Below are 22,410 nucleotides of genomic sequence, written 5' to 3'. Positions count from 1 at the left end.
GCATTGCCCTGTCTTACTGCTGGGAACCCTGAAAGCAAAGCAGTCCGGGCTAGACCCAGTGGTGGCAGAGCTGGCTCAACACTTAGCCACTCTCTTAACATTTCCCTGAGCATATGAGCGAAATAAGTCAATCAGAGAAAGACATGTATCATATGACCTCACTGATAGGAGGAATTCTTAATCTCAGGAAACAAACTGAGGGTTGCTGGAGTTGGGGGGGTGGGAGGGCTGGGGTGGCTGGGTGGTAGACATTGGGGAGGGTATGTGCTATGGTGAGCGCTGTGAATTGTGTGAGACTGTTGAATCACAGATCTGTATCTCTGAAGCAAATAATACATTATATGTTAAAAAAAAAAAAAGGAAGAAGAAGAAGATAGCAGGAGGGGAAGAATGAAGGGGGGGGAATCGGAGGGGGAGACAAACCGTGAGAGATTATAGACTCTGAGAAACGAACTGAGGGTTCTAGAGGGGAGGGGGTGGGGGGATGGGTTAGCCCAGTGATGGGTATTAAAAGGGCATGTTCTGCATGGAGCACTGGGTGTTATATGCAAACAATGAATCATGGAACACTGCATCAAAAACTAATGATGTAATGTATGGTGATTAACATAACATAATAAAAAAAAAAACACATTTCCCTGAGCATATGCGGAATCCTAAGGAGAGTATACAACTGTGAAAAGAAGTACCCTGATTGCCTTTAACGATCTGAGAGTTTAATAGGGCCATAATCAATTTCTGATGTTTCTTCGAAACCTAGTTCACATCCCTCTAATTTTTATTTTTTTTAGTATGATAGCAAGAAACGTCTCTGGTCATCTGGAACATGACAGTGGACATGTTTAGAGGTTGCATTTTTGTCTACCCAGTGTTCTTTATTTTGGCAATCTGAATGACAGACTTATGATACACTTGAAACCGTCTACCTCCATTTCAAAACTGGCTCTTCAAGTTCTCAGAACCTCTTATCAGACTGAAACCCAACCAAGGTTAAAAGTGCTGTGTCTTTGTGCTGTCCTACCCCCACCGCTCAAGCACTCTTACTTAGCACGCTGCATTACTAAACAGTTTCTGGTCTTTCTTGTGGATGTTGCTTGTGTGTGAGATAATCTTTTTTTAGCATCGTTTTTTTTTTTCTCTCTCTTTACTATGATTATGACCACGATCTTCAAAAGGAAAGGAAGGCTGTCCTCAGACATGTTAAGAAACACATACTCCTTTTTTGTGTATTATTAATGTTTGCATACAATATGAACAGAATATTGTAAATGTACACTGCATTAAAATCCAAGTATGCAAGTGAACCATGATCAAGTAGGTGACATATAGCATCATGACAGTCATTTGGTACATGCTGCTTATGTTTGTGTTTTTATTTTTTTACTTCCCTCCCAAAATCAGTTTTATTACTTTATTTTTTTATTTATTTTTTAAAAATTTAAATTCAATTAATTAACATATAATGTATTATTTGTTTCAGGGGTACAGGTCTGTGATTCATCAGTCTTATATAACACCCAGTGCTCATTACATCATGTGCCCTCCTTAATGCCCATCGCCCAGTTACCCCATCCCCCCACCCCCCACCCCCTCCAGCAACCCTCAGTTTGTTTCCTAAGATTAAGAGTCTCTTATAGTTTGTCTCCCTCTCTGGTTTCATCTTGTTTCATTTTTTCCTTTCTTCTGCCTTGTTTCTTAAATTCCACATATCAGTGAGATCATGTGATAATTGTCTTTCTCTGATTGACTTATTTTGCTTGGCATAATACCCACTAGTTCCATCCACATTGTTGCAAATGGCAAGATTTCATTTTTTTGATGGCTGCGTAATATTCCTGTGTGTGTGTGTGTGTGTGTGTGTGTGTGTGTGTGTGTGTGTACCACATCTTCTTCATCCATTCATTTGTCGAAGGACATCTGGGCTCTTTCCATAGTTTGGCTATTGTGGACATTGCTGTTATAAACATTGGGGTGCCAGTGTCCCTTTGGATCACTACATTTATATCTTTGGGGTAAATACCCAGTTGTGCAATTGCTGGGTCATAGGGTGGCTTTATTTGCAACTTCTTTGGGAACCTCCATACTGTTTTCCAGAGTGGCTGCACCAGCTTGCATTCCCACCAACAGTGTAGGAGGGTTCCCCTTTCTCCACATCCTTGCCAACATCTGTTGTTTCCTGACTTGTTAATTTTAGCCATTCTGGCTGGTGTGAGATGGTATCTCATTGTGGTTTTGATTTGTATTTCCCTGATGCCGAGTGTGATGTTGAGTACTTTCTCATGTGTCAGTTGTCTTTTGGTTTTGTTGACATGCAAAAACTTTTTATCTTGATGAAGTCCCAATACTTCATTTTTGCCCTTGCATACCTCGCCTTTGGAGACATGTCTAGCAAGAAGTTGCTTCGGTCAAAGTCGAAGAGGTTACTGCCTGTGTTCTCCTCAAGGATTCTGATGGATTCCTGTCTCACATTTAGGTCTTTCATCCATTTTGAGTTTATCTTTGTGTGTGATGTAAGGAAATGGTTCAGTTTCATTCTTCTGCATGTGGCTGTCCAATTTTCCCAACATCATTTGTTGAAGAGACTGTCTTTTTGCCATTGGACATTTTTTCCTGCTTTGTTGAAGATTAGTTGACCATAGAGTTGAGGGTCCATTTCTGGGCTCTCCATTCTGTTCCATTGATCTGTGTGTCTGTTTTTGTGCCAGTACCATACTGTCTTGATGATTACAGCTTTGTAATAGAGCTTGAGGTCTAGAATTATGATGCCACCAGCTTTGGTTTTCTTTTTCAACATTCCCCTGGCTAATGGGGTCTTATCATTTGTTCCAGTTCTGTGAAAAACGTTGATGGTATTTTGATAGGGATTTCTATGTTTGTGTTTTTAAATCACAAATGAAAAACTTACATTCTAAATGCCTGAGCATTTACTTTAAAAATTATGATTTATCCATGATTCATGTCATTTTCTTAGTTCCTCTTTAAAGAAGGATACTTACCATGGGGTATAGAGAAACCTAAAGAGGGAAATGTCAATCAGCTTTGTCAGGATAACAAACTACTCCCCAAATCATACTGTTATTCCTCACAGTTATGAGGATTAAATGAGGTAATTCATATAAATCTTCTACAACAGTATGTGGTGGAGAGTAAGTACTGGGTGTTTCTTGTCCTTGGCTCAGCTGAACTCAGTCATCCAGCTGCAGTGGTGGGTGACCGGGGCTGCCGCTGTCTCCATGTGGTCCTCATCCTCCAGGAGGCTAGCCTGAGCCTCCACGTAGTGGTTTCAGTGTTCCCAGCAATAAGAGAGGGTAAGCCCCAGTGTGCTGTGCTCTTCCAGGCATCCACTTGCATCATGATTTCTATTGTCTTCTTGGTCAAAGCAAGTCTCCTGGCCAAGCCCAGATTCAGAGGGTGGAGAAATTGACACAACTTCTTGCTCATAGGTACAGCTGAGAATTTGTGGCCCTTTTTGTGCAATTAAATATAGTCTGCCTCCAGCAAAGTGTATTCACATTTCTCTCATGTTCCCCCTCATCTTGGGATTCTCGGGAGTCTCATTATGGCATCAGCTTCTAGGTCCAGAGGCTCATCCATGACCTGCATCACTTCTGGATACTTCTGGGACTTCTCAGACCCAGCTCTTTGCATGTGGATCCTCTTGATCTTGAGACTATGAAAAACAACAACAAAAAAACCCAGTTATCTCCCCATACACACCCAACATAAAATGATGAAACAGGGAAAGAATAAACAAAAGACATAATCCATTAAAGTAAAAACACATTCACAGGATACAAATAACCATCACAGTTCCATGGCAATTGTATCCAGGTCCATGTTGCTGGTACCCCTGCTCCTGGGCCAGGGGGTGATTGATTAGGACCCAGTTCTGTGTCTCAGGACTGGTTCACGGGTACCTATTTCTCCACTGCTCCTGGCTCCACCTTCTGAAACATTCCTCTTTTCCTGTAAGAAATGGCTTATTTCTGCTTCTAAATAGCTTTGTTAGCCTACTTCCTGCTCATAGGAAAGCAGGCATCCTGAGGCCTCTTTTCCTCTGAATTTTGTCTTGCCTTTGTGCTTATCAGGAAAACTCTCCGTAAAACCTTGTGGATTTCCTAAGAATCCCAGAGAGTCCCCGCCCCTAAAACTCAAGTCCACACTTTTTTTCAAGACGAATCTCTCTCTACTTTGGGCCGAGTGTCACGCTGCCGTGAAATCACACGTTTAGGCGTCTCAGAGTCCCTTTTGCCCTGCTGAGAAGGTCTACGAGGCATCCCATTAAATTTTACCAAGGTCTTTATTCTGAGGCCATTTTTTCCTATACAAATCTTTTCTTCCAATTGAAGAGACTGAAGGTAAACGGTTTTATTTTCCAATCTCGTGAATTCTGGCTCTTCTCTCTTTTCTCTACATAATGCTTATTAAGTAAATCATTCAGGTTTTAGCACCCCTCTCTCTTGCAGAACCTTATATGCAGCTAGAAGCACTCAATGAACACTCTCAGCCTTCAGCCTGGAGACCTCTGCAGCTGGATCCAGCCTTCACTGTGTGTGTTTTCAGTCTTCTGTGCTGCCAAAGACACTGTCTGGCTGCTACTTAATATGGGTTGCCTTTCCCCCTACGGCTGCATAGTTTCCTCGTCCCTCTTTCCATCAACACTCACATTTTGCATGCCACTTTCCCAGTTTTTGCTATAAATGGAAATATCTATTCCATAAGAGTTTTCCCCCTTACTAATAGCCATCTCTTTACCATTATTTGTAGGGTACTTAAACATAATGAGCTTCTCTTTCCTCATCTTTAGAATTAAGGCATGGGTGCAAGATAATCACTAGTCTTCCTGCTTCTCTGAATTTACTTGACATAATTATTGGGTTGATTGAAAAGGGAATGCAATAAATAACTTCCCCTTACCCATCTGATTGCCATACCCATTGAAATAGAAGGATAAAACAGTCAGAGGCCGAAGTGTTACCTTTGTTACCAATAAAGACAAGGTTGGAGGAAGTGGCTTCATTGATGGGGAACTGTGCTTTATGTCACTGAACCTAAAGTTAGATGGACGTGCCCTCCCCATCAGCTGACCTCTCCACTCCCACCCATGAGCACAGCGGGGGAAAGCACGGGTTCTCGGTGGTAAGCCGTCTTTCAAAAGGAAGAGGGAAGAAGAGGCTGGGCTATCCTGGGCAATTTCTCCTTCCACATTCACCAGTCAGATAAGCAACTCTGTGCCCTTTGGCAGGAGGAAGTGGCGAGAGATGTCTACAGGGAGGGAAATGTCAGAGTGGTGACAAATGTTTCTTCTTAGCAATACTTATACCACATACCCTCAACTCTTCACACAGCTTCCACGCAAGATTGAGTGGACAGAACATGAACGTAGGATCTGGAGAGATGTGGGCTTAAATCCCAGCCTACTCACTTCCTCAGAGACTGGCTCATATTGGACACTCAGTTTGTCACTGACATTAGCTTTTCCTTCCTTGCTTTACTTAGTACATTTGATTCCAGAGGGTTGTTGACCCACAGGTAGTTTACCATGATTCAATGCTTGGCTTTTATCTAATTTCCTACTAACTTCTGCTACAACCTGTAAAAGGGAATGAGAAGAATATCCGTAGCTGGGAATAACTGAGGTAAGGTTTGACATTTTAACCCCGAGGCAAGAGAAACGTTTGAAAACAAAGTGTATCCCCATACTGTTCAGAGATGTTAATAATGAAAATCTGAGTCAGCAATAAATTGTATCCAAAGTCTTCTCTTTAAGGAAGGAAATACATCAGTGCATTTTAGAAGAAAATTTTCAACAAAAATGAGTGAACCCCTTTCCTCTTTGAAGGGAGAAAATTCAGTTAGGTAAAGGTCACTTACATGGAAAAACCCGCAGTGATGATGTTGGATAACTAAGATTTTTCTGCACTCATGTAAAAATTGTCAGCTAGAAATAATAATTTGTTTCCTTGAAGAATTGAAGAGAAGTAAGCAGCCAACAGGATCAGAATCAGTGGCTCACAGGACTTTGTCTCAGAGAAAAAGGAACAGGAAAGAAATATCTACAGATTCTGTGGGATGGTCCTTAACTGGTATTATGAGTTGGGAAAGAAATGGTCATTTATGATTCTTGAAAACTCTACTGATTTCCCCTTTTTAAGAAAGTACCCTGTGGAGGGCGCCGGGTGGCTCAGTTGGTTAAGCAACTGCCTTCAGCTCAGGTCATGATCCCGGAGTCCTGGGATCGAGTCCCACATCGGGCTCCCCCTTCTCTGTGGGGAGCCTGCTTCTCCCTCTGCCTCTGCCTGCCACTCCCCCTGCTTGTGCTCACTCTGTCTCTCTCTCTCTATGTCAAATAAATAAATAAAATCTTAAAAAAAAAGAAAGTACCCTGTGGAATACTTATAAAATATGAAAGTTTAATCAAAGACATACTGGACTGAACATTTTTATTCCCCATGATGTTTTTTTCCTCCAAAGATTTCTTCTATATTTCTCAGTCACAGGTTTGTTTCACATTCCAGGGCCAAAGCCAAATCAGATGTAGAATACAGCAACTGGTTTTTTTTGTAAATCCTCATACAGATAAGAGTGGAAAAACTTGTACAGATGATTCGAACCTTGACCCTGGAAGTCTATTGTCTTTACTCTCTCCCTTACCAAGTTCATTCATTAGCCTTTCCTCTGTTATCACTTCCACACTCCTGACTGTAAAATTTCTATTCCCAAGTATCAGTGCTTGGTTATTTCAATAGTTGAGTCAATCCTAAATACAGTGAATCTTTGTTATAAGAGAATTATCTATGAACATTATTTCTGTGGACTTTTGGCAAGTTGTGATGAGTTATTTCTGTCTGATAGAGTAACAGAGGCTCTAATAATGAAAGCATTGCAGTGTTGGGGAAACTCTGATGTGAGGAAATTATTTGAGAAAGAAGGTAATTGCTCTAATGGTGCCATGGTTTTCATGTGTTCTTTCATATCTGGGTTATTAGATGCTAATAATTGTTGCAGATATAAAACCTCGATTGGGGAAGGGTATGGTCTGAATGCTTGGGTCCTTCAAAATTCACATGTTGAAATCCTAACCCCTAACAGGTCTTTGGAAGGCAATTAAGTCATGAGGTGGGGGCCTCATGAATGGGAGTAGTGCCTTACAAAAGAGGCCCCAGAAAGCTTGCTTGTTCCTACTGCATTGTGAGGACACAGGGAGAAGACAGCCATTTATGAACCAGGAAGCAGGCCACCACCAGACGCAGAACCCAACCATGCTGGCATCCTGATCTCAGACTTCTGGCCTCCGGAGCTATGAGAAATAAATTTGTTGTTTATTTATTTATTTTTAATTTTTTAAAAGATTTTATTTACTTATTTGTGAGAGAGAATGAGAGACAGAGAGCATGAGAGGGAGGAGGGTCAGAAGGAGAAACAGACTCCCTGTTGAGCAGGGGGCCCGATGCGGGACTCGATCCCGGGACTCCAGGATCATGACCTGAGCCAAAGGCAGTTGCTTAACCAACTGAGCCACCCAGGCGCCCAAATTTCTGTTGTTTATAAGCCACCCTGCTTGTGGTATGTTATAGCAACTCAAATGCACTCAGACAGGGAATAGTTCCCTAGAAGATTAAAGAATTCTTCCTTTTTTTTTTCTTTTTTCTTTTCAAATTTTGACTTAAATTCTAGTTAGTTAGTATACAGTGCAATATTGGTTTCAGGAGTAGAACTCAGCAATTCATTGCTTACATACAACACCCAGGGCTCATCGTAACATGTGCCCTCCTTAACACCTCCCTCCATTAGCCCTCAGTTTGTTCTCTATCTTTAAGAGTCTCTTATGGTTTGTTTCCCTCTCTCTTTTTTCTTCTTCTCCCCTCTCATATGTTCATCTGTTTTGTTTCTTAAATTGCACATGAGTGAAATCATATGGTATTTGTCTTTCTCTGACTTATTTTGCTTAGCACATGATATACTCTAGTTCCATCCACATCATTGCAAATGGCAAGATTTTATTCTTTTTGATGTCTGAGTAATATTCCATTATATATACATATGACACATATACCTGTGTATGGAATATATATATATTATATATATGGAATATAATGGAATATTATATGTATTAATATATGTTTAATATATAAAAATATATCAAGGAAGATTAAAGATTTCAAAGCCTTTATCAAGGAGTCTCTGGAAAAAGAAGCTAATGTAGCTTTGTGGTTTATAGATGGGCTCTCAAGTCAGTTTTTCTGGATTCAGGCCTCAGCTCCACATTTACTTAGAGTGTGACTTTAGGCAAGTTACTTAACTCATTAGGCCTCAAGTTTCCTCTCCTGTAAAACAGGGATGACAGCAGGGCCTCATAGAGACCACACAGTCCTTAGCACTGTGTTGGACACTCTACAAATGCTGATATAGCTGATAAATGTCAGCTATAGAGCAGAATGTATGGACTTTGATTTACAGTGCGTATCTGTAGAATGCATCTGAAAGCATATTGCTGTAAGTAAAATCCCTCCTGCCCACTGGTGATCTACTGGCCATGCACACTGGACTGCCTTCTCTCCAAACGTTGGCTGAGAAGTCTGATTGAGGGAACTGAAAAGTGAAAGTTTCAGGAAGCAGCAAATGAATAGAGTGATTAAAAAGTGGAGACTACCTGCTTTTTTAGATTAGATTCCCCAGAAATGCTTTGGAAAAACTCCTGGCTTTGTTTTAATGAAGAGGGGAAGTAAGAAACATGTATTATTATTTCTTCTAGCCTCAGATTTTATAATTAGAATCCATTTCGGATAATACTCCTCAGACTCTCAAGTTATGCTTTGAGTGAACCACAAAAAATTAAACAATTAAATGTGTTCTTGCCAGTGCACTTTGGATCCAACACAACTTCTGTTTTTTTTTTTTTTAATTAACCTTTAGAGCAGTAAGAAGATAAGTCTTTTTAGAGACTCTTTCTATTTTAGCCTATAATTTTCAGAAGTTCAAAGAAGGATTTTTACCTCTTAGATGTGTCATTTTTTTAAATCAAGAAATAGAGCAGAATGCCAGGTTTTACTCGTTTGAGTAAAATTATTATTTGTGGACCTGAATCATCCTGTTTGGGAAAGTACATTTGTTGCCCGCTAAGCGTTGTGTTCCTGTGTTGTGTCCTGGAGGGTAACTGCTAACTTACCATGACATAGGATCCATGGGACTTCCTGGCCCCACCCATTGGGCAGGAAGGTCAAGAAGGGAGCACACAGGGCAACCACACGGGGCTGTGCAGACTGCCCAGTACAAGGGTGACTTGCCACAAAGATGAGAGAGACTGGAAATCCATCCTGTGCCGTTTGCCAGATGCTTTGCCCTGGTTCAGGGCTGTATCACTCAGAGAAAGGGGCACCCTTCTAGCATTCATGAGGATGTCATAGGGTCCTACACAAGGGCTCATTAAAATGCCATATGGACCAGTGGTGGACTTAGACATAAAGACACATTCTGATTTGTAATCGTCATTTTTTGTTTGCAAGACTTAAAATATTGCTATAAAATCAGGACCTAGGAGATATAGATTATACGTCCTGAAAATCAGAACATGGACCCTTCATAATTGAAGTAAGGGAATCATTACTCAAAAGTCCTTATTTGGAACTATCTATCATGGGGCAGGATCTTTTTAGTTTCATTAATAGCTGATAACTTTATACAAAGCCTATGCACACGTGTGTGTGTGTGTCTCTCTCTCTAAATGTGTTTTTTTAGTTCCCATTGAAACAAGAATCTGGAACTTCCTGAACTCAAGAAGAATAAAGTCTCTAAAAACATTTCTTTGTCATAAATACAGAAAGGAAAGTCCTTCTGTGTTTTTGGATTTGTTCCCCTTCTGTAATCTACAAGTTGATTTTTGTAATAAACCTCACATGATTGGCACATTGCCTTGCATTGAACTGTGTATCCCCAAGTCTGAAGTTTCTCACTACTTGTAAAAATACTTTAACATATTGCTGTGAAACAAGGAAAGGTTTTGTTTTCTGGGAATAGGCAAAATTTGCTTAATGTATGCATTGCTTAATGTATAATAATATAGAGATTATATAAAGAACTCCTTTTAAGTTAATTCCCTCTTTAAAGACCTTATCTCCAATTGCATTCTGAGGTGCTGGGGTTAGGGCTTCAATATATGAATTTGGCTGGGTGATATAATTTAGCCCGTAACAACGTATGAACAGTTTTGTTCTTGTTCTCCTTAGAGTAAGCAGGCAAAACATTTCTGTTGTATGATCAGAGATGTGACCTTGTGTTCTGTTTACAACTGGTTCCCTTAGAAGCAAGTAGGAACTTTCATAGTTGTTCTTTGTAGCATCCAGTATATGGGTTATTTGTGTATTATAACCCCCACTCATTGACCTTCTGAGGTATGTCCAAACCTGCCTTCTGAATCTTTCTTTTCCTGTCTTTCTGAATCTTTCCCTATCAAGTTTGTTTATCACCCAACCATGAAGACTATTATAAGTGGTCCAGAACTGCATTATGCTTATGAATCAGAAGCTGTCATGATCATTATCTATGGAATGGGTCACAAAGTTTAAGTGTGCCCTGGAATCACCTGAAGGTCATCTTAGAAGTACTGAGTCAGAAACTCTAGGGGCCCAAGCATCTGTAGTGTTTGCAGCTCTCCAGAAGATTCTGTTGCCTCCTAAAGTATGAGAACCTCTGAGCTACCATCACTTCTCTGTTCCTATATGTTTTTTGTACATAAAATGTAATTGCCCAATGAAAGAAGGATTACACAATTTCCCCTTTCTTCCCTGTGGGACCTTGTTTTCAGGACACATGATATGCATGCCTGAAAAGGAAATTAAAAGACAGGAGCAGATTTCTGGTAGTTGGTCATGAAATTTTGGTTGAATTCTTCATCTCCACATGACTCAAAGCAGGATTTATTTTAGCAACTTTATAAATACAATTTACCAAAATGTATTACATTATTCTTTATCATAGTGAGACAGGCTGGTCAATAGAATTGTTTAGTTTTTGGGGGCACCTGGGTGGCTCAGTTGTTAAGCATCTGCCTTCGGCTCAGGTCATGATCCCAGGGTCCTGGGATCGAGCCCCACATCAGGCTCCCTGCTCTGCATGCAGCCTGCTTCTCCCTCTCCCACTCCCCCTGCTTGTGTTCCCTCTCTCGCTGTGTCTCTCTCTGTCAAATAAATAAGATCTTTAAAAAAAAAAAAGAATTGTTTAATTTTTCTTTCTCATTTATCATAGTTTCCTTTTTAAGATCTCACAGTTCAGAATCAAGCTACTGGATGTGTAGGTTAATTTGATGTTCTTTCAGTGCCTGCATCTATATTTTGGTATAACTACAGCAAGGAATACAACCTTTTGGGCCACATTCTTAGAAATAGCAGCTTCATGATTGACTTTTTTTTCCTCTTTTTTTTAATTTATATTTTATTTTTAAATTTCCCCCCCAACTTTTTATTCAAATTCCAGTCAGTTAACATACAGTGTAATGTGAGTTTCAGATGTAGAATTTATTGATTCATCACTTACATACAACACCCACTGCTCATCACAAGTGTCCTCCTTAATATCCATCACCAATTTAACCCACCCCACTGCCCACCTCCCCTCCAGCAACTCTCACTTTGTTCTCTATAGTTAAGGGTCTATTTCCTGGGAGCACCTGGGTGGCTCAGTTGGTTGAGTGTCTGACTCTTGATTCTGGCTCAGGTCATGATCTCAGGGTCCTGGGATTGAGCCCTGCGTGGAGTCCTGCATTGGGCTTCCTGCTCAGTGGGGAGTCTGCTTCTCCTTTTCCCTTTCCCTCTGCCCCTCTCCCCTGCCTGCAATGCTCTATCTCTCTCTAAAATAAATAAAATCTTTAAAAATAGTTCTTTATGTATTTTGGATACTAACCCTTTATCAGATATGTCATTTGCAAATATCTTCTCACATTGCATAGGTTGCCTTTTAGTTTTGTTGGTTGTTTCCTTCTCTGTGCAGAAACATTTTTATTTTGATCAAGTCCCAATAGTTCATTTTTGCTTTTGTTTCCCTTGCCTCAGGAGACATATCAAAGTAGAAGTTGCTATGCCTGATGTTAGAGAGAGTTACTGCCTGTGTTCTCCTCCAGGATTTTGATGGTTTCCTCTCTTTGGTTGACTTTCTAAGATTTTTTATTTTTATTTTTATTTATTCATGAGAGACAGAGAGAGAGAGAGGCAGAGGGAGAAGCAGGCTCCCAAGGAGCAGGGAGCCCGATGTGGGGCTCGATCTCAGGACCCTGGGATCATGACCTGAGCTGAAGGCAGATGCTTAACCATCTGAGCCACCCAGGCCCCCTTTGGTTGACTTTCTGTTGTAGTTTTCCTAATGCTTGCTCCCTGGCAACCAGAAGACCTCTGGATCAGTGGGACCGACTCAGTCTGGGGTGGGTTGGGCCAGGCAAGGTAAAGGCCACCATCTCCTCTACACCTCCATAGAGAATCTTTAATTCCCACACTGTTCCTTTCGCTCTCCTTACCTGGTTACGGACTTCAGCCTTCAAATGAGCTTAGGCCTTCACTTGATTTAGGGTCCATGCCTTTATGGCTTTTAGGTCTTAAGAAGGAATGATTATCTCTGAACATCTTCTTCCAAGGCCATTATCTGTATGATTGAAGTGTTTTTCTGCTCATAATATGAATGAGATGATTCCCCCAAATAGCTTTTTTGTGGCTTTAGGAGAACAATACAGAGCATGGGACGCGTCTAAGACCAGTGGAAGACCAACAAACAGATTCCTAATATTGTGGTGTGTGGTGTTTTACCTTAACCACCCATTCATTACCTTTCATTGTAGTGCCTCCTAAGTCTTGGCCAAGAAGCAAGGATGGCACCTATTCTTACCTGGTTCATCAAATATAACCATTCTCTCTACCATCTACCTGTTGCATGGTAGAATATATTGGATACTAACTTAGGCAGATAGATACAGCTCAACTCCATACCAGCTAACTGTAATGTACTTTGTCCAGGTCACATAAGGTGTTAACTGATTGCAATGCATATGTCTTAAAGAAGGACCTTAAGAAATTAGTCCTTTAAGCAAATAATTTTTACAGTTTTGTGGGATTTTATTTAATTATAAAATCTACCTGGGCATCATATTCCAAAAAATTTTTGGAAAATACAGAAAAGTACAAGGAAGTAATTAAAATCATTTATAATTCCACAATTCAAAGAAACCAACTATTAACATTTTGATGCATATTGTTCAAGTCCTTGTTGCAGGATGTATGTGTGGTAGCGCTACACATCCTCTTCTCTTTACCTAGTTTTTCTACGTAAGATGTTTTTTTATACTTTACTACCATTAGATAGCCTTCTAAACTGCAATGATTTAGCAGCCAATACCTCATTTTTGCACATTTAAAGTATTTCTGAATTTCTGTAAAAACAGCATGATGATAGAAATATTTACAGCAATGGGCTTCACACACTGTTGCATAAATTTTTAGAATAAATGTACATGGGGCAAAACAAATACACATTTTAAAAGCTTTTGATACATATTGCTAACCTCCCCCCACAAAGATTCTATCAATTTGCTCTCCTACCAGCATTTTTTCAGAGTTCCCAGAATCCTCACCAATTTTTAAACATTATTATTATTATTATTATTTTAAATCCTGGCAACTTGGTGGGGGAAGAAAATCGCACTGCTTAAATTTGCACTTCCTTGTTTAGTAGTGAAGTCCTTCATGACTCACTTCTATATATTTACTGAAGAAGTTAATGTAGTGGTTAAGTAGGGCTGCTCTAGGGCCCAAGTGTTCACTTCCTGGCAACCATGGGTAAGTTCCTTAATCTCCCTATGCTCGGGTACCAGCTCTGATAATGACAATACTTACTTCATGGAATCTGTGTGAAGATTAAAGAGGGTATCACATGACAAGTGCCTAGAAAGCACTTGGTATTACAGTAAGCACCTGATACATATCAGCTACTCCTATGTTCTCTAGCATTTAGATTTCTTCATATATGAGTTGCCTTTTCATTGTCTTTGTTTGGGCAAGTGGTTTTGTTTATTTTGTTTTGGCAGGAGGTTTTAGTATATTAAGTATGTTAACCCATTACATGCATATATTGCAATTTCCCCCAATTTGTGGTTTGCCTTTAAGTTTTGTTCAAAGTGAGGAAATTTGGGGGTATCAGGAGACTCAGACTAGGGGATGGTGTAGTTTTGGTTCAGCCTGGGTCTTTTTTCTGCCTCTCAGTCCTGCCTCTAGAAGAGTCACTTCCTTATCATTGGGAAGGTCTGGTATTGATTCTTGTCACCAGATAGCAAAAATGGCATTTTAAGCAGGGTATTAAAAATCATCACCTTGGAATAAAACTTCTGCTTAATTTATGTAAATAATGATCATAGCAGATGAGAGGCCATGGTTAATATTTCACCATTTCCCATTTATCACTAAATCCAACTTGTCAGCATTCTTTGGTGAAATAAAATTAATTACTTCAACTTGAGAGAAGCTTTTAATTTGAGATCAAGATCCCTCATAGATTGAGTGTCCATTAAGTGCTACTACATTTTCCTTCTTTGCTGCAAATTATACAGTAGGAAGAGAATCTTTGTAGCCACAAAATCTTGTGCACAAGGGAACATGTTCATTATTTTGACATTTATACATGCTACTAAAAATGAACGTTTTTCACTTCCCTGGAAAAAATGTGGACGCAGAGAACATTATTTTACCTTGCTATGTAGCAATGAATTAGAACCACCCTTATGAAAACATGGAAATTCTGCTTGAGCTGCCAACTTGTTTCAAAAAGTCATGAGATTGCAGATCTCATGCAGATATTGCATATATTGCAGGTAACACTTGGAGGTGTACACAGATGCACAATTCCAATATAAAAGTAGCATCCATGTTCATCTGTGTGTATGTCTGTTCCAGATCCAGTTTATACTCCTCCCTGATTTGCTCAGTCTCAACTACCCTCTAGTTCTTTGCTGTCCGATCAGTGAAGAACCAAGAACCCAGCTGTTTGCTCTGTCACCTCATCCCCTAACACTACCATCTGTCTCACCCTCCCCCGAGGACCAGACCTTGGCAAGGCCTCTGTAATGTGTGCTGTGATGGTAGCCACATCAGCTCCACTGTGTGGGGGTGACCCGATGCATCCACAGAGGCTTAGGTGCTGTCATGCCTGGTTTCACAATAGCACCCAGTCATGGGCATAGGACTTGGTTTCCCCAGTAGCTGCCCTGAGGATGTGGATAACACAACCTGGAAGAGTAGAGGAATTTTAATGTCCACTGGCTGAATATTGACCAAGAAGAGACAGGAGACAGGAAGGAACCAATAAATAAATGACTCCCTCTTTCTCCTTTTCATGGACTGTTCCAGGTGCCACGACTCCATGTAGTGTTTCTGGAGACTTCTAGTTGACTAAGCAACTGGCTGTGTTGTTTTGTGAAGCTGTAGCCAGCTGGGTATTTGTCTCTGTTCTTTCCCACCTCACTTCCCTTCTCCCCCTCACCCTGGGGGCCCTGGGATTGTATCACGAGCAATATGTTGGCACATAAAATTTGCTTCAGACTGCTTTCTTGGGAACCTGGGGTAAGGCAGCATCTGAGAGCTTTCATATACATTTAAATGAATATTTTATATTTAGGTACTGTGTTTAGCATTCAGATGTGAATAAAATACCAGCATGTGCATAACAACAATAACAACAACAACAAAAGTACAAATATTGCTAATATGTGATGGTTAAATGGGGTAAATGAGAGTGTGCTTTATTACTGCTACTAGGGTTATGTATGGTTGAAATTTTCCACATAAAAATTTTTTCAAATAGTTTTGTTAAAGATGCTTACCACTAGGGACCTTGGGAAAAACTGAACATCTTTTGTTTCTGACATTTCATCTGGTTATGCTATGTGATTGCCGCCTAGAAGGGTATCTTCTTTCTGCCCACCTCTCCTACTTATTTTAAAATCACATTAAACACTTTCTTATCTCTTTCACTTTTAATATCTTCCAACAAAATATATTTTCAGATGTCACCCCCCCCAAACAGGTACTCAAACTGAAGTCTGTATCAGTGATAATGAACAGAGGAGCAAGGAAATTTCAATGTCCAAATTATATACTTCCTCATTAGATTTTTGTCTTTATTTTGTTGTTTTACTTCAAGCATGTTTTACTTTTAAAACATTTTTAAGAGAACACATTTTAAACCATGATTTATATGGTAACTGTTTTGAGAACTGATAGGTTGCTTAGGACCAGGCATGCTCAGCAGTTGCTGAAATAGACAAAAAACAGCACTTAGAGCTGGCCCTACAGCCCTGGAAGTACATTGATTGTCCTTATTTAAAAATCTCTATCCTTCCAAATATTTTTTTCTTTTTCCTTTTTCTGTGCCTGTTTTGATTTGCAACTATTGGAAAACATAAAGCAAGAAAAAGTGATTGGTTCCTAATGCAATCTGAAATTTTATTTTATTTTTTTAAATTTTATTTTATTATGTTATGTTAGTCACCATACATTACATCTTTAGTTTTTGATGTAGTGATCCACGATTCATTGTCTTCGTATAACACCCAGTGCTCTATGTAGTGCGTGCCCTCCTTAGTACCCATCACCGGGCTAACCCATCCCCCCCAACCCCCTTCCCTCCAAAACCCTCAGTTTGTCTCTCAGAGTCCACAGTCTCTCATGGTTCATCTCTCCCTCTGATTCCCGCCCCCTCATTTTTCCCTTCCTTCTCCTAATGTCCTCCATACTATTCCTTATGTTCCAATAAGTGAAACCACATGATAATTGACTTTCTCTGCTTGACTTACTTCACTTAGCATAATCTCCTCCAGTCCGATCCATGTTGATGTAAAAGTTGGATATTCATCCTTTCTGATGGCTGAGTAATATATTCCATTGTATATAAGGACCCCATCTTCTTTATCCATTCATCTGTTGAAGGGCATCTCGGCTCTTTCCACAGTTTGGCTGTTGCGGACATTGCTGCTATGAACACTGGGGCGCATATGGCCCTTCTTTTCACAACATTTGTGTCTTTGGGGTAAATACCCAGGAGTGCAATTGCTGGGACATAGGGTAGTTCTATTTTTAACTTTTTGAGGCAAACTGAAATTTTAAATTGCTGATTGAGTTCCGAGCTGCAGAGGCCTTATGGGCTATGAAGTAGGGCTGTGTTCACGCCTCTCGGTCACCGTTAGTCCTTTCCTTGTGAGCCAAATGTCCTAGAATATTTGGCTCCTTTAGTGTATTTGTTGCCTACACCCGGGAATAAAGAATTGGGAGCGCTGTGCAGAAGTTTCTTGATTTTGGGCGTCAGTGTTCTCAATGCAAGTATTTGACTCGCTGCAGGAGTTTAACCCCAGTCTGTACTTGCAGGCAAGATGAAGGACCGGCTAGCCGAACTTGTGGAGTTAACCAAGAACTATGACCAGCAGTTCCCAGACGGGGACGATGACTTGGACTCGCCCCACGAGGACATAGTGTTCGAGACGGACCACATCCTGGAGTCCTTGTACAGAGACATCCAGGACCTTCAGAATGAAAACCAGCAGCTGATGACCGACGTGAAGCGGCTGGGAAAGCAGAACGCCCGCTTCCTCACGTCCATGCGGCGCCTCAGCAGCATCAAGCGCGACACCAACTCGATTGCCAAGGACATCAAGGCCCGGGGAGAGAACATCCACCGCAAGCTGCGCGCCATGAAGGCGCTGAGCGAGGAGGCGGAGGCCCGGCACGGCCCCAACTCGGCGGTGGCGCGCATCTGGCAGGCGCAGTACAGCGCGCTCACCCGCACCTTCCAGAGCGCCATGCACCAGTACAACCAGGCCGAGATGAAGCAGCGCCACAACTGCAAGATCCGCATCCAGCGCCAGCTGGAGATCATGGGCAAGGACGTGTCGGGCGAGCAGATCGAGGACATGTTCGAGCAGGGCAAGTGGGACGTGTTCTCTGAGAACTTGCTAGCCGACGTGAAGGGCGCGCGGGCGGCCCTCAACGAGATCGAGAGCCGCCACCGCGAGCTGCTGCGGCTGGAGAGCCGCATCCGCGACGTGCACGAGCTCTTCCTGCAGATGGCGGTGCTGCTGGAGGAGCAGGCAGACCCGCTGAACGTCATCGAGCTCAATGTGAAGAGGACCCTCGACTACACCGGCCAGGCCAAGGCGCAGGTGCGCAAGGCGGTGCAGTACAAGAAGAACCCCTGCCGGACCCTCTGCGGCTGCTGCTGCCCCTGCCTCAACTAGCAGGTCGGCCCCGGCCGCGAAACACCCCGGGGAAGATCTGGGGGGCCGCGGCACAGGGGTGAGTTTCCCCAAGTCCTAGGGGCTTCTTAGAGAAAGAAGAATTTTCAGGTGTGAGAATTCCCACCCCGCTTGTGTTTGGGAAGGGGGTCTCATGCCAACCCGTGCTTCTCCGGTAAGGACAGATAGCCAGGGCGGTTGTGGGAGGGCATTATATGGCACGTGGCACCCTTTCCCTCTTCACCGAAGCCCAACAAAGAACTGACGTTGTGGCTGACTGTGCCGTAAATGTCCAGGGCATGCTTCCTAACGAATCTTTAGGCGGAAGTCGGTTCTGCACTGGCTGATAGTATGAACTCATTATCAAAACTTAAATTCCTTTACCTTATCCTGAAAGCCCCTTGGTTCTGCTCAATTTCACATGACATGGATCTTGAGAAAAACTGTACATCTTTCATCTCTGAGTCTTATCTGCCTTATCCGGTGTGATCCCTGCCTAGAAGTACACCTTCTTTCTGCCCACTTCCCCTACTTATTAAAATCACGCTTAACACTCATTATTTCCTCATCTCTTTCGCTTTTAGTACCTGCCATCAGAATATCTGTTGGATTTTTTCCAAATATTTTTAAGCACTGAGTTTTGAACACGTACTCAAATTGAAGTATGTTATCAGTCATATTTTATATATTTTTCATAAATAATTTAAAATTTATCTTTTTACTTGGTAATATAAATGCACATAAATACGTAAATATAAAGTACTAATATTAAGACATGTACATGATGACCAATTGGTTTAACTTGACTTTTGTAAATATGGTCTATAAATATCAAGAGCAACACTCTTACTGGTCACTGGTGTTGGTTTGCTTGTTTTGAGTTTATCTCACTCCCATGTCCATAGTCACAATTCTGTTTTGAACCACTCTGTGTCGGTTGTGGTGGTAGAGACAGATGTCAAAGGCGAAAATCCATACAGAACTGGAGATAATAAAATAACATTCTTGGAAATACTACTTTTGTTTTACTGTGGACCATTCTTTTCATGTACTGAAATGGAGTAATTTAAAATAAAATTTAGCTTAATAAACATTACACTATAACATCCCCTTTGTGTATTTTTATCTTGGCCATTTAAATCTTAGTTTGCTTTTTCAATTATTATTCTTAAAAATTCTTCTACTAGCTGCATGAGGCTGCAACATCTGGATGGAACTCTTGACTAGAAGGAGAAAGGATGAAACAGAATTCCCTTGTGGGTGTCCTGCTTTCTCTCCTGAGTTACTTCTAATAGTTTAGCAAATCACGTTTTAGAGATTTGGTTTTGTTTGCAAACTTTGTAATGCCCTCATCCACGTTTACCATGCTTCCTGTCTTTCTTCTGAGTCAACTCTTAACTTTTTTTACTCGTTATTACTAAATGAACAAGTTTACTCAGCAGTCAAAATTCTCAGGTCTTTCAGACAGATTTTAAAAAGGAGTAGAATGAAGAGCATGTGAACTCTTTGGAACTCACCAACGAACCTCCTTATGCCCATGAAAAAATCCAGCCCTGTACCTAATTTTAATTTCATGGTTAAATATGAGAATTCTGGAAACCAAGTTCCACTGGGCTCCTCTCAGATTTCTCCCGATTTCTTTCTCAGTTAACCCCACCGATATGTTTCACTTTTAACCGAATTACCTTTCCCTAAAAACAAAACAAAACAAAAACAAACAAAAAATGTCTTCACATAGCTCCATTGCTATGTCTTCCATTGTAGAGAAGTGAAACTGTGAATATAGACCACCAGCTAGTTTCCCTGAGAGAGAATGGTTCATGAATTCGACTTCTATTAAACCCATAAATCATTTTCTTTGCCTAGAACCAGCCATAAAAGTAAATGAGTTTGCAGGCTCTGTGTATTCTTTAATTCCCCACATTTCACATTAGAGAATTAAGTAAAAACTGCACTTTCATTTACTAAGTGATTAGTGAACTGTTGCCTATGACAAGGTAAGAATTTTTCTTCCTGCTTTTTAGTAACTTTCTGAGTGTTCACATAGTAGTCAAGAGCACTGATTCATTACCTCACTCTCTTGGTTTAAATCCTAACTCTGCCCCATACTAAACATATGATTTGGGCACATTACTTAACCTGTTTGTGCCTCAGTTTCCTTATCTGTAAAATGGACATAATAAGGCCTACTTCATTGAGCTGTTGTAAGAAGTAAAAGCTATCTATGTTCATTATTGTTATTATATAGCTTTCTGGTAGACTGAGAAAGCTGTTACTAATTTAGTAAATTAATAGTTATTAACTTCCGAGGAAAAAGAAATGTTTATTTTTCTGTTGATAGTCTTTAATAAAATGGAATAAAGAAACCAAGACCTATCTTCTTTGACTATTAGGGCTTTTTTTTTCCTACCACACACACACCAAAAAAACCCATTTTTACAATGGCATTTCTATTCCTAATTATATCCAAACATGTTCTGGAAGAGTATTAGATTTTCCGCTCAGAATAAACAGTTAAGCAGGAAGCAGGTGTTCTGTTCAATTTGGCAAGTATATTCCCCTGATCTTCCCAAGCTTTGAGTCAGAAAATCCCAGAAAGTGTTCAGTTGTGGAGTCCAGGTCACAACAGACTAAAGAGAACAGTTGGCTTTTCCCACATCCTGCCCTGTTTCCCTGAAGCCCTTCCTGGCTCTGAGTGCCGTGCCAAACAATGTGTGAGATGCTGGCGTTTTCCTCTGGAAAGGCTACTCCGGTGCCCCCAAGAGGTGTGATAGAGGTTGGTTTTACCCAACCCCACGATGCTGTCTTGGCAAACTCTGAAAGTTGACCTTGGGCAAGAAGAGGAAAACTTTGTGGCAAAGCTACTAATTTCATACACTAACATCATTTAATGTACAAAATGAAAGACCCAATCACAAAGAACAATAGATCCTTCAGGGGCAGAAGGTGGAAATCTATTCCTAAAGCTATTTTCATATATGCAGTGACTCCTTCTAACTAGCCAAACACCAAACCTTACAGTCACAGCCACAGATTATAGGCGGTGACTCCAGAAAGATCAGAAATAAGAGAGATGCTCACCAACAACGCGTCAGTATCCAGGACAACATGAGTTCAAATTTTTTAAAAGCAGATCAATGATTCAAAAGGGTTTGAACTCTGACATCATGGGAGTGAGTTTATGGCCTTTCAAGATAATGACTTTGAAAGAAAACAGCGTTCTTCTTGTGCTTCCTATTGATTTAAAAATAGTCCCAATGCTTTATAGTTGAATGTCATATGCACGTATTTTTCAGGCTCTACAATGTAAAATTCCTATCTTGACAGGAACCTGTGGAAGATTGTGTACAGCTTAAAAATAATAAAATAGGGTAACTGTCATCTTGGATGTTATGTATAAATCCCACCATTCTATTTTCCATCATCAGACAAGTTTCCACTCCTCTCTTCGAAATATGCACGGTATTTCTAATGCAGCATGCAGTTCACTCATTTGTAATCTGGACAATAGCTTGAAACATCCATTGCCGTCAAAGTAACAGTTGAGATGACTTGCTTTTGATAGCAAGAATTGAAATTCCTTGCAGTTAATAAAATGGGGCTATTAGAAGCAGAAAATGAATAGGATCTAGAATGCAACCTCACCACCATATAAATATTGGGCATCTTTATTACCATGTGCTATAAAGGAAAGATGAGATGGCCTTATACACTGGAAACTTCTGTTGTGAAGATTATGTATATATTGGTAAGAAAGAAGGCTTTCTGACCTGAAGGTCTAGGTGAGACTACATAGGATGCTTTTAAACCAGTGATATCCTAAAAACTGAGGAGTGAGAACTCCCCAACGCTATCATTTTCTAATTTTTTTTTTTTTTTTTTAAGTAGGCTCCATGCTGGGTGTGGATGCAGGGCTTGAACTCGACCATGAGATCGAGACCTGAGCCGAGATCAAAAGTCAGACACTTAACCGACTGAGCCACCCAGGTGCCCCTCTAATTCTTGATATTTAGTTTGAAAGTATTTTTGTACCCCTTTTTAATTGTAAGCATCTTTAAGCTACTCTTGAACCTCTCCCATTTTTTCCTGATCTGTATCTCTACATTTGCAAGGTATTATAGGCTATTCTCTGGACATACCCTTCTCTCTGTACC

General features: G+C 40.7%; 1 protein-coding gene across 5 annotated transcripts in view; it reads left to right on the top strand.

Annotated features, from left to right (window-relative positions):
• STX11 (syntaxin 11) overlaps window positions 1-19,362 on the top strand; it is a 48,756-nt gene extending 29,394 nt beyond the window's left edge. For all 5 annotated transcript variants that reach the window (XM_028121390.2, XM_028121391.2, XM_028121393.2 and 2 more), the window contains one exon: window positions 17,394-19,362. In XM_028121390.2, the coding sequence (XP_027977191.1) occupies window positions 17,394-18,259 (866 nt within the window). In that variant the 3' untranslated portion in view covers window positions 18,260-19,362. The remainder of the gene's footprint in view (window positions 1-17,393) is intronic.
• Window positions 19,363-22,410: the final 3,048 nt, after the last annotated feature.

Source organism: Eumetopias jubatus, unplaced genomic scaffold (genome assembly GCF_037043125.1).
Source record: "Eumetopias jubatus isolate StellerSeaLion01/CBP00866 unplaced genomic scaffold, mEumJub1_p1.0 scaffold_6, whole genome shotgun sequence".
Classification (NCBI taxonomy): Eukaryota; Metazoa; Chordata; class Mammalia; order Carnivora; family Otariidae; genus Eumetopias; species Eumetopias jubatus.
This window is presented reverse-complemented; position numbering and strand designations above follow the sequence as displayed.